The sequence below is a fragment of the Bombina bombina genome, chromosome 5 (assembly GCF_027579735.1).
Source record: "Bombina bombina isolate aBomBom1 chromosome 5, aBomBom1.pri, whole genome shotgun sequence".
NCBI lineage: Eukaryota > Metazoa > Chordata > Amphibia > Anura > Bombinatoridae > Bombina > Bombina bombina.
The window spans coordinates 887472612-887486140 of NC_069503.1; the positions used below are offsets into that span (position 1 = coordinate 887472612).

General features: G+C 39.3%; 1 protein-coding gene and 1 pseudogene across 1 annotated transcript in view; both read right to left on the reverse strand.

Annotated features, from left to right (window-relative positions):
• Window positions 1-13529, reverse strand: part of RB1CC1 (RB1 inducible coiled-coil 1) — a gene marked incomplete in the record, with an annotated part of 595085 nt that overhangs the window by 131788 nt on the left and 449768 nt on the right. The window contains 1 exon segment of the mRNA XM_053715035.1: window positions 1861-1988. Within this exon segment, the coding sequence (XP_053571010.1) occupies window positions 1861-1988 (128 nt within the window).
• LOC128661805 (uncharacterized) lies at window positions 5163-5271 on the reverse strand (annotated as a pseudogene).

A 13529-nucleotide genomic window follows, 5' to 3' on the forward strand; every position in this document is an offset into this window, starting at 1 on the left:
TAGTGCTCACATGGGGGTGCCAGGGTTCTTTTCTAGAACCAAGAGTACCCTAAAATCACTTATTAGTTGGGTAACTGAAATTCCTACGGCAATTGCCTAATATCAAGTGAGACATAAAACCCGCATTGGAAGATCATCTCTTCTTTAATATGATTGGTATTATGTGTGTGATGTTTGTTGCATTTTGGAGTTGCTATTTCCCCATGCAGTAAATATATTTAAAAAGTGACAGCCATTTTCATTACAATTACCAATCAATAACAGGGGCATATGACCACTCATTGCTATTTAAAAGGGTAGCTGGCTGTTTTAACTTGGTCTGAGGTACCATTGCCAGTAATAAAGCTTATATGGAGGGAGACTGAGAGAAGCCTGGTACCCTTATTCACTCCAAACTTCATGAATAGCCACTGCTCTGGCCAGAGACACATAGGGGTCTATTTAAGAAGCAGCGGATGCTGCCTCCGACCCACTCCGCTTCAGTTCCGGCTGAAGCGGAAGTTAAGAAGTAGCGGTCCTAAGACCGCTGCTCCTTAACTCGTCCCCCACCGCTGAGGTGGCGGACAGCAATCCACCCGATCGAATACGATCTGGCTGATTGACACTCCCTGCTAGCGGCCGATTGTCAGGGGGGTGGTATTGCACCAGCAGTTCACAAGACAATAAATACATAATTAATATGGTTTAAAAAGGCCATAAAGACAGTGCATTTAAAATATGTTTAGAACCTTTTCTCTAACATATGATGCAGGTAACAATTGAACTTATTAAACTGTACAAAAAAGTACGAAGCTAAACAAAAGTAGATGTGATATCACTTAGGCAAGCAGCCCATTTTGGTCAAACAAGTTTCATGAAGATCTGCATTTGATCACTGACATACTGTTTGCAAAAATAGTTTTGCTGTCAAAAGTTATCACTTGTAGAAGGTTAACTTTTAACATGCTCATAACCTGCTGTGGGTCACACAATTTTCTCCAACGTGCTAGTAATAATGAGTCTTGGAATGTCAAAGGCTTCGACAGCATGCACATACAAAGTTAAAAGATATTCTGGCAGGGACATTTCTTAAAGGCATTTTCACAATGGCAGAATATATTAAAAATGATTCCAGCTGTATTTGAAAAGCACTGCTAGGCAATTCAAATTATGCTTTTATATACTTTTAATGAAAAGACTATTAACATTCTATGTAATTTAAATATTTAAATTAGCTTCATCATAAACTTACCATGATTAGATGATTAAATAATCTATACTAGTTTTTTGATTAAAAAAGGTTAGAAATGTTTTTCTGTGTTAAAGGGTCGTAAAAATTACATGCTCTAATTTGTTAGAGTCCATTTTTGTGGGTGTTAAACACATAGTAGTACAGGGTTGATAGTCTTAGAATTACATGCCTTAACTAAATAATATACCCTTTACAAGTACCCATAGATAATAAAATTAAAATATTGAATCAGCTTTTAACTAGAATATTACTTCAAACGCATATTTAAAGAAAGAAAGAAAAAAAAGTCAGTGTTAAAAAGCAAGGAAATCTGTGTGAGAAATGTTGTCTTTTTAATTCAAGATCAATGGCACATAAAATCTATCAACAAATGTATGGTTATGGTTTTCTTCAATCTTTTGTAAGAGAGCATGACACACAAAGACATATTATATATATATATATATATATATATATATTTATATTTATATATATATATATATATATATATATATATATATATATATATATATATATATATATATATATATATATATATATATATATATATATATATATATATATACACACACACACAAAATAAATAAAAGAGAAAATGAAACAATATGGCCGACACTTACCACACTCACCTGGTTTAAGATCTAGTGCAGAAAGGGATTCTGAATGCAGAAAGTATAAAGTTGGGCTGACTGTAAACAACACATAATTATCATGCCGTTCATCCAAGATAATAAGAACCAAATCTCCAACCTGGAAACTGAAAAATTAAAAAAATAAATATAGATTAACACCAGCCTGTTGACAATTAATCCAAATAGGTATATGCTGTCAATTCCCCCAAAGCTTCCTAAATAATTAAATACTGTACTTTCTAATAATAAAGCATTGTACTGTATCTCACTATAAATAATTGTGGATGGCTGGTATGAAAGGAAAAACAAAAACAAACATCTAACCAATGTAATAATTATTACCAACCTGCGTACAGTACCTTTTAATATTAAGGAAACACAATGTTCACAAGACACTCTGATATGCTACCCAATAACTTCCCAAACCCATGATACATATAAAAAAACAAAATTTATGCTTACCTGATAAATTTATTTATTTCCGGATATGGTGAGTCCACAACGTCATCAATTACTGTTGGGAATATCACTCCTGGCCAGCAGGAGGCAGCAAAGAGAACCACAGCAAAGCTGTTAAGTATCATTTCCCTTCCCACAAACCCCAGTCATTCGACCGAAGGGAAATGGAAAAAAGAATAATACAAAGGTGTAACGGTGCCTGACATTTAGTCAAAATAACTGTCTGAAAACAACGGGTGGGGTCGTTGACTCACTATATCCGGAAATAAATAAATTTATCAGGTAAGCATACATTTTGTTTTCTTTCCGAAGATATGGCGAGTCCACAACGTTATCAATTACTGTTGGGAACCAATACCCAAGCTAGAGGACACAGATGAAGAGGGAGGGACAAGACAGGAAGACCTAAACCAAAGGCACCACCTCTTGAAGAACCTTACTCTCAAAAGAAAATTCAGCCGAGGCAAAAGAAATCAAATTTCAAAAATTTGGAAAAATTATGCAGAGAAGACTAAGTTGCAGTCTTGCAATCTGTTCTACAGAAACTGCATTGTTGAAGGCCCAAAAAGTGGAAACGGCCCTCATGGAATGAGCTGTAATTCTCTCAGGAGGCTGCTAACCAGCAGTCTCATAAGCAAAATGAATTAAACCTCTCAACCATAAAGAAGATAAGTATCAGAAGGTTTCTGACCGTACATTTCCTGAGAAACACACAAACAGGGCAGAGGACTGGCGAAAATCCTTAGTCGTCTGTATGAAGAATTTCAGAGCAGGCACAACATCCAGATTGTGCAACAAATGTCCCTTATGAAGAATCATAAGGACATAGAGAAGGAACAGCAAGTTCCTATCTGAAACTACTTAAGGAAGAAAACCCAACTTCGAACAAAGAACCACCTTATCAGCATGAAAAATAAGATGAGGCACACTGCAAGCTGAGAGTTCCAAAACTCTCAGAGCAGAAAAGATAACAAAAAGAAACAAAGCCTTCCAAGATAATAACTTTAAATCTATGGAATGCAAAGGCTCAACAGAGCCTGCTGCAAAACCTTAAGACCAAGGTATGGACTCCAAGGAGGAGCAACAGGCATAAACACAGGCCTGATTCTGACTAGGGCCTGACAAAAAGATAGAACATCTGGCACATCCGTCAGACGTTTGTGAAAGAAATCCTTCTCCAGTGGCCCTTGGATTCACACGAATAAAGAATATACGCTATACCCTATGGAAAGTCTTTCTAGAACAGGTTTCTGTACCTGAATCAGAGTCACAATAATCGACTCAGAAAAAACACGCTTAGATAGGACTAAGCGTTCAATCTCCAAGCAATCAGCTTCAGAAACAAGATCTGGATAAAGGAATGGACCCTGTGATAGAAGGTCCTTCATCAGAGGCAACCTCCAAGGTGTAAGAGATGACAACTTCTCTAGGACTGTATAGCAGGTCCTGCGCAGTCAAGCAGGAGCTATTAGAATAACCAAAGCTCTCTCCTGAAGATACGAGCAATGACTTGTGGAAACATTGCAAACAGAGGAAACAGAGATGCTAGACTAAAAACCCAAGGAACCGCCAGATCAACTATCAGGGCGGCCTGCTGATCATTTGACCTTGAACTTTACCTTGGAAGCTTGGCATTCTGCCGAGACGACATCAGAACCAACTCCAGCCCCCTCGTGTGAGGGTTAACCTCGAGAACACCTCCGGATGGAGAACCCACTCCCTGGGATGAAAATTCTGTCTGCTCAGAAAGTCCTCTTCCTAGAATGTGGATGGCAGATAGACAGTCATTGTGAGCTACTGCCCACTGAACAAACTCCGTTCCTCCCCGAGCCACTGAGGTGGTAGTATCCGACTGGAGCCTGATAAACCGGCTAAGGAAAACTGAGGCCAAGCCCTCAGAGCATTGAAAATCGCTCTCCACTCCGAGATGTTGATGGGGAGAGCAAACTCCTCTTGAGTCCAAAGTTCTTGCGCCTTTAATGAGTTCCAGACTGCTCCCCAGCCCAGCAGGCTGGCATCCGTGGTCACAATTACCCAGGAATGTCTCTAGAAACATGCGCCCTGAGACAGATACTACTGATAAAAAGAATCTCTTAAAGCTCAACCAGATCTATCCTCTGAAAGAGATCCGAATGGTCACTGTTCCATTGACTGAGCATGAATAACTGTAGAACACTCAAATGGACTTGAGAAAAGGGATTCAAACTCCCAACTTCGGTTATAAGACGGCTAAGCCATCTACCAGACCACTATAGCTTGCTGTTGGCCGAACAGCAGACTGTAGAGAGAGGTAAGAGGAAGAAATCTTTGATTGTCTGACCTCTGTTAGAAATATTCTTATACATAGAAAATCTAATAAGATCCCTCACCCTTGTATTTCGAACAAGGGAACTCTTCCCTAAATTCCCATTCCATGGGAACATAGAAAACACAATATCTCTTGAAAAAGAGTCTGCTCGGAGAAAAGATGAGGCCTGAACCATATAATGTCCAGGAGGGCACCCTGCAATCCTCCAAGACCTAAAGAGTCTTTCAAGGAAGACTAATCTCAAAACCTTGAGACAATCCTAGATAATGGGAACAAGAAGATACATATCCTTCAGGTCTATGTTCGTCATGAGCAGACCCTCTAGAATCAAAGGAGAATGAGAACTACTTTGAAGGACTGTACTCTGAGAAACTTGAAACAAAAACCTAGATACCGTTCCCTGAATGGGACTGGAACTATCACTTGCAGAAAGGAATGTCCTGAACCCAGTTCAAGAACGCCTTTCATTATAACTGGACTGCAGATACCGTAGAAAGGGGAAATCTGCCCTGGGAGGAAAAAACTTAGATTGCTACTACAGCACCTGGAATTCTCAGGCAGTCTCCCATCCAAGTACTAACCAGGCCCAACCCTGCTTAGCTTCTGAGATCAGGCCTATTCAGGGTGGTGTGGCCTTAGGGCCAAAAGGCTGGACTGACCTTGCAGAAACCGTGAAAGAAAGATTTTCCTCTAATTTATTCCACTTGACGTGCAGTAGAAGGACCCTTTTTGTCAGACCAGGTCCATACAAGGTCTCACCCTTGTAAGGAAGCACCAGCAGCTTATATTTTGGAGGAAAAATTAAATATAATCCAAATAATGATACGTCTTGCTCAAATTGGATATTGAACTTCCATCTGCAGTATTATAGAGCCAAGGCTGTGCCACTAAGCCACAGATAGGCTTCTCAGCTGTGCCACTAAGCCACAGATAGGCTTTCAGCCACAATGCCCTGTAGTCTAGTACAGCAAGTCTAAATAGGCAAGGCATCACTCTAGATGTTAAAATAAACCTCCAGCTTCTTATTCATGGATCCGTAAAGGAACAGCTATCTTCCATAGGGATTGAAGTACTCCAAGCCATAGTAGAAAAGCTCCATTCTACCTAAGTCAGCAACAGGAAAATCCTTTAAAGGACGGGAGACAGGGAGAAAGTAACCATAGCTTCTCCTATTCCTGAGAACATTTCTAGAAACACTTCCTCATAGGAAGGAACATCATAGAAATGATAAAGTTAACAAACTTCTCCAGGAGATTGAGAGGAACCGCAGGGCACCGCATGTGACACCAATGAGGCTTGGGACGTATGAGGAAAAAGCAAAAATTTGCAAACATCTTTTTTTTTAAAATAAACCCTGTCACTTTAAGAGTATAGAGACTTGCTGTGAAACAGGACAAGCATAAATATATATAGGCACTGACCTCTGTCCCAAATTTATACTCCTGTAGCATAACCATGAAAAACCCCAATTCTCTAGATATAGAACATTCTTTATTGGGACATTAATGTGAATAATTCCTTAAAAAAAGGAAATTCCCTCAAAAACATATGTACATGGAGGACAATCTTAGACTTATACATAACATCCCCAATCCCCTCCAATTATAGCAAGGTCAATAATGGGGCATTTATAAAAATAATTCCTAAAACGAAGGAAAAAACAAAGAAGAAGCATATAGTAACATCGGGGGCTCAGATAAACATACAGGCTCCAAACAGCTCGAGACTGTATACCAGCCCGCCGCTCCATTCTCAGTCAGAGAAGGAGCCCGGGTTACGTGAGCGCACAGAAACTCACACAAAATGGCACGGCTCTGATGCTCCAAGAAGGAAGTGGAGTCAATAGAACTGCTAGAAAGTACGTAGCAAAAATAAAAACCTATGTACGAGAGAGAAAGCTACAGGGGAATTACAGCTGAGACTGCCTAAGTAAAGTCTGTCACAAACTTAACCATGTATAAGTGAGGAAATTGCACCTCTGTGTAACAGGAGCAGAGCTCTAAGAAACCCCTTGAAAGATCAGTAATCAGGCCACCAGATCGCTATACATAAAGCGATCACACATAAGCCCATAAAGTCTAATACATGCGATATTGTACAAATAAAATAAAGCCTCATGTAACTGTTAACCCCTCCATCACATCTCACAATAAGTGCCTGCACACTGCCATTATTAACATCCTAGCTAGCATATATTGTGTCCCAAGAAAGTCTGCAGAGTCCTTAAAGTGCACAGTCTCCCTTACTTAGAAGACAAAAGGCACTTACCTGCATCTAGACGTCCGGCAGGAGGACAGCATGCCCGGTATGAGAGGATGCCACTCCTCACAGAGACCTGTAGAAAAAAAGAAAGAACAGAGTATTTCTATTTGAGGGCAGCAACAATGTTAGGAAAACGCAGCAACTGCTTTAAAGCTACCACGCGGACTACAGCTATACCCAGAATACAGGAAAGATCAGAGCAAACCTACTCTGGCTTTCAAAATAATTAAATCTTGATTGAAGTGAAATAAATCCAAACTTCATCAGACACCAAAACTTCACCTCCTCCATGCACCAAGGCACTGAGAATGACTGGGGTTTGTGGGAAGGGAAGTGACTCTTAGCAGCTTTGCTGTGGTGTTCTTTGCCTTCTGCTGATGGCCAGGAGTGAAATTCCCAACAGTAATTGATGACGTCGTGGACTCACCATATCTTAGGAAAGAAAGTACAAATCATGGTGTCCAGTATCTACATAAACTAAAACAATGATGGATGCTGATACTAGGTTGACTGTCAAAAATTGGAACATAAATATTTACAAAATGAATAGTTTAACTGTTATTTTTTATGCACAGGTTAAACCTTTTGTAATTCATTTAACAGTGAAAGATCTCAGAAACAGATCAGGCATAACAAATGTACTAGTCTGCTTTTCTAATACCTATACAGCCTTAAATTTTAAGACAAGGGAATCTAAATATCTGACTATGTATATATAGATATTTTAGGACCTGCCTAATGACATGTGTATGAGCAATTTATTTTTCCTAATAAAAACTTCAGACCTTACATGCAGTTTAATGGTTTATTTATTCAATAGCAACTTGGACACAGGTGTATATATTTCTTTTTAATGATACTTTGGCATCCCATTTAAATAACAATTTACATCAACTAAAATAAATGTACTCATCTGGTACAAAACAGATTAGCTATTAATAACAAAGCTACTGAACAGTAACCTTAAAATAATAAACTTTACGACATAACAGTTTAAACTCTCAAGACAATACATCAATAGAAGGTCAAGTAACAGATAGAACACATGAGTACCAGCAACCAAGAAGCTACGTTCAGTCACATTATTTGCGAAAATAAGTTGTCATCTTTTCAAAATAAAGCCCAAAGTAATCCTAACCAAAGTTTAAACAGATAAATAAAAAAAAATAACCCAAAGAACATCATGTAATCGGCTTATTCTTGCCTTCCCTTAGTCATGTGTGACCATAAAAAAAAAAAAAAAAAAAAAAAAGAAGAGGTATTACTGCATTCCAGTGCTGATGTGTTTATATGCATGCCTCGAAAACATAGGTTCCAAAATGGTGGAACCCATAAATAGAGGGAGGGCCATAACATGTTTTTATTGTTAAATGCCCCTATAATCCCAACAAGCAACATATCATTCCTGGCTGTATGTGAAGTAAAAACAATGTTGAAATAGACAAGATATAAAGCTAAGCAATTCTTAAAGGGATACTGAACCCAAATTTCATGATTCAGAGTATGCAATTTTAAGCAACTTTTTAATTTACTCCTATTATCAATTTTTATTTGTTCTCTTGGTATTTTTATTTTAAAAAGCAGGAATGTAAGCTTACGAGCTGGCCTATTTTTGGTTCAGCACCCTAGATAGCGCTTGCTGATTGATGGGTACATTTAGCCACCAATCAGAAAGATGGGCCAGCTCGTAAGCTTACATTCCTGCTTTTCAAATAGAGATACCAAGAGAACGAAGAAAAAATGATAATAGAGTAAATTATAAAGTTGCTTAAATTTGCATTCTGCATCTGAATAATGAAAGAAAAAAATGGGTTCGCTTTAACCCCTTAAGAACCAAGGATGTACAGGGTATGTCCTACAAAAAGTGTCAGTTAAAGGGACAGTCAACACCAGAATGTTTGTTGTTTAAAAAGATAGATAATACCTTTATTACCCATTCCCCAGTTTTGCATAACAGACACTGTTATATTAATATACTTTTTACCTCTGTGATTAACTTGTATCTAAGCATCTTCTTACAGCCCCCTGATAACCTGACATTTTATTTATTATCTATTGACTTGCATTTTATCCAATTAGTGCAGAGTCTGCCACAAGCTACGTGCGTGATTACAATGTTATCTATATGGCTGACATGAACTAGCTCTCCCCTGTTGTGAAAAGCAAATAAAAAAGCATGTGATAAAAGGTGGACTTCAAGGACTTAGAAATTATCATATGAGCCATCCTAGGTTTAGCTTTCAACTAAGAATACCAAGAGAACAAAGCAAAATTGGTGATAAAATTAAATGGGAAAGTTGTTTAAAATGACATGCCCTATTTGAAACATGAAAGTTTTTTTTTGGACTTGACTGTCCCTTTAATGACCAGGCATTTAGGGCATTGCAGTGATGCCTCGATATTGAGGCATCCTGCAATACCCTTTCTTAAGCATCCGATGCAGAGAGAGCCACTCGGGTGGCGGGTGGGCGGCCCATCGCTGGGAACTGGTGGATCTTACTCGTGGGAGCGCGCAACCACTTAAGAAGAAGTGGTGGAAGAGGAGGGTGGGATAGGGAGGTGGGAATAATGTTGGGAATGCATCTGGGAGGGGGAGGGTATTGAGGGGGGGCAGCTACACTACAAAAAAAAGTGTAATTTATATAAAAAAGGGCAAATTTTATTGAAAAGTGGGTACTGGCAAACAGCTGTCAGTACCAAAAATGGCAGCAAAAAGTGAGAGGGGGGAGGGTTAGAGAAAGGTTTGGGGGGACTCGGGGAGGTTGGGTGGTAAAGAGCAATCCTACACTGCAGAAAATATATTATTTAAAAAAAAAAAACAGAAAAAAACCCCCCCTTAACCTTATATTTTTATACTGGCAGACTTTCTGCCAGTACTAAAGATGGCGATGACAATAGTGATGTGGGGGAGGGAAGAGAGCTGTTTGAGAGGGGGCAGAGAGGGATCAGGGGGTAGGATGTGTCAGGTGGGAGGCTGATCTCTACACTAAAGCTAAAATTAACCCTACAAGCTACCTAATTAAATCCTTTACTGCTGGGCATAATACAAGTGTGGTGCACAGAGGCATTTAGCGGCCTTCTAATTACCAAAAAGCAATGCCAAAGCCATATATATCTGTTATTTCTGAACAAAAGGGATCCCAGTGAATAATTTACAACCCTTTGTGCCATAATTGCACAAGCTGTTTGTAAATAATTTCAGTGAGAAACCTAAAGTTTGTGAAAAAGAATGATTTTTTTTTTATTTGATCACAATTGGCGGTGAAATGGTGGCATGAAATATAACAAAATGGGCCTAGATCAATACTTTGGGTTGTCTTCTACACTACACTTAAGCTAAAATTAACCCTACAAGCTACCTACAAGCTACCTAATTAACCCATTCACTGCTGGGCATAATACAAGTGTGGTGTGCAGCGGCATTTAGCGGCCTTCTAATTACCAAAAAGTAATGCCAAAGCCATAAATGTCTGATATTTCTAAACAAAGGGGATCCTAGAGAAGCATTTACAACCATTTGTGCCATAATTGCACAAGCTGTTTGTAAGTAATTTCAGTGAGAAACCTAAAGTTTGTGAAAAAGTGAATGATTTTTTTTTTACTTGATCACATTTGGCGGTGAAATGGTGGCATGAAATATACCAAAATGGGCCTAGATCAATACTTTGGGTTGTCTACTAAAACAATATATATATATATATATATATATATATATATATATATATATATATATATATATATACACACACACATGTAAAGGGTTATTCAGGGATTCCTGACAGATATCAGTGTTAAAATGTAACATGCAAATTTTTAAAAAGAATTATTTGGAAATAGCAAAGTGCTACTTGTACATATTGCCCTATAACTTGCAAAAAAAGCAAAGAACATGTAAACATTGTGTATTTCTAAACTCAGAACAAAATTTAGAAACTATTTAGCATGGGTGTTTTTTGGTGGTTGTAGATGTGTTACAGATTTTGGTGTCAAAGTTAGAAAAAGTGTTTTTTTTCAATTTTTTCATCATATTTTATCATTTCTTTATAGTAAATTATAAGATATAATGAAAATAATTGTACCTTTAGAAAGTCCATTTAATGGCGAGAAAAATAGTATATAATATGTGTGGGTATAGTAAATGAGTAAGAGGAAATTAACAGCTAAACACAAACACAGCAGAAATGTAAAAAAGTAAATTTATGCTTACCTGATAAATTGATTTCTTCTATGATACGACGAGTCCACAGATTCATCCTTTACTTGTGGGATATTATCCTCCTGCTAACAGGAAGTGGCAAAGAGCACCACAGCAGAGCTGTCTATATAGCTCCTCCCTTGACTCCACCCCCCAGTCATTCGACCGAAGGTATAGGAAGAAAAAGGAGAAACTAAAAGGTGCAGAGGTGACTGAAGTTTTAAATAAAAAAATATAATCTGTCTTAAATTGACAGGGCAGGCCGTGGACTCGTCGTATCAGAAGAAATTAATTTATCAGGTAAGCATAAATTTACTTTTCTTCTATAAGATACGACGAGCCCACGGATTCATCCTTTACTTGTGGGATACAATACCAAAGCTACAGGACACGGATGAACGGTAGGGACAAGACAGATACCTAAACAGAAGGCACCACTGCTTGAAGAACTTTTCTCCCAAAAATAGCCTCCGAAGAAGCAAAAGTATCAAATTTGTAAAATTTGGAAAAGGTATGAAGGGAAGACCAAGTCGCAACCTTACAAATCTGTTCAACAGAAGCATCGTTTTTAAAAGCCCATGTGGAAGCCACCGCTCTAGTAGAATGAGCTGTGCAGTAAGATTGACAAAGCAGAAATCTGTCCTTTTAAAGAACTAGCTGATAACCCCTTCTCCAATCCTTCTTGGAGAAAGGACAAAATCCTAAGAATCCTGATCTTACTCCATGAGTAGCCTTTGGATTCGCACCAATAAAGATATTTACGCCAAATCTTATGATAAATATTCCTAGTGACAGGCTTTCGAGCCTGAATCAAGGTACCTATGACCGACTCAGAGAATCCCCGCTTAGATAAAATCAAGCGGTCAATCTCCAGGCAGTCAGCCACAGAGAAACTAGATTTGGATGTTGGAACGGACCCTGAATGAGAAGGTCCTGTCTCAGTGGCAGTTTCCATGGTGGCAGAGATGACATTTCCACCAGATCTGCATACAAAGTCCTGCGTGGCCACGCAGGTGCTATCAAAATTACCGAAGCCCTCTTCTGTATGATTCTGGCAATCAGATGAGGAAGGAGAGGAAAAGGAGGAAACACATAAGCCAGGTTGAACGACCACGGTACTGCTAGATCATCTATCAGTACTGCTTGAGGATCCCTTGATCTGGACCCGTAACAAGGAAGTTTGGCATTCTGACGAGATGCCATCAGATCCAATTCTGGTGTGCCCCATTGATGAATCAATTGTGCAAACACCTCCGGATGGAGCTCCCACTCCCCCGGATGAAAAGTCTGACAACTGAGAAAATCTGCTTCCCAGTTCTCCACTCCTGGGATATAGATTGCTGATAAATGGCAAGAGTGAGTCTCTGCCCATTGAATGATTTTGGAATCCTCTATCATCGCTAGCGAACTCTTTGTTTCCCCTTGATGATTGATATATGCTACAGTCGTGATACTGTCCGACTGGAATCTTATGAATTTGGTCGAAGCCAGCTGAGGCCACGCCTGAAGCGCGTTGAATATCGCTCTCAGTTCTTGAATATTTATTGGAAGGGGAGCCTCCTCCTGAGTCCACACACCCTGTGCCTTCAGTGAATTCCAGACTGCACCTCAGCCCAAGAGGCTGGCGTCCGTCGTCACTATGACCCATGCTGGCCTGCGGAAACACATTCCCTGGGACAGATGATCCTGTGACAACAACCAAAGAAGAGAGTCTCTGGTCTCTTGATCCAGATTTATCTGAGGAGATACATTTGCATAATCCACATTCCACTGTCTGAGCATGCATAGTTGCTGTGGTCTGAGATGCAAGCGAGCAAACGGAACTATGTCCATTGCCGCTACCATTAGTCCGATTACCTCCATACACTGATGGCCGAGGAATGGAATGAAGTGCTCGGCAAGTGGTTAAGATCTTTGATTTTCTGACCTCTGTCAGAAAAATTTTCATGTCTACCGAGTCTATCAGAGTTCCTAGGAATGGAACTCTTGTGAGAGGGACAAGTGAACTCTTCTTGATGTTCAACTTCCACCCGTGAGATCTTAGAAAAGCCAACACGATGTCCGTGTGAGATTTGGCTAGCTGGTAAATTGACGCCTGAATCAAGATATTGTCCAGATAGGGCGCCACTGCTATACCCTGCGGCCATAGAACCGCCAGAAGGGACCCTAGCACCTTTGTGAAAATTCTGGGAGCTGTGGCCAACCCAAAAGGAAGGGCCACAAACTGGTAATGCTTGTCCAGGAAGGCGAACCTGAGGAACTGGTGATGATCTTTGTGGATAGGAATGTGAAGATACACATCCTTCAAATCCACGGTGGTCATATATTGACCCTCCTGGAACATTGGTAAAATTGTCCGAATGGTCTCCATCTTGAAGGATGGGACTCTGAGAAATTTGTTTAGAATTTTGAGATCTAAAATCGGTCTGAAGGTTCCCTCTT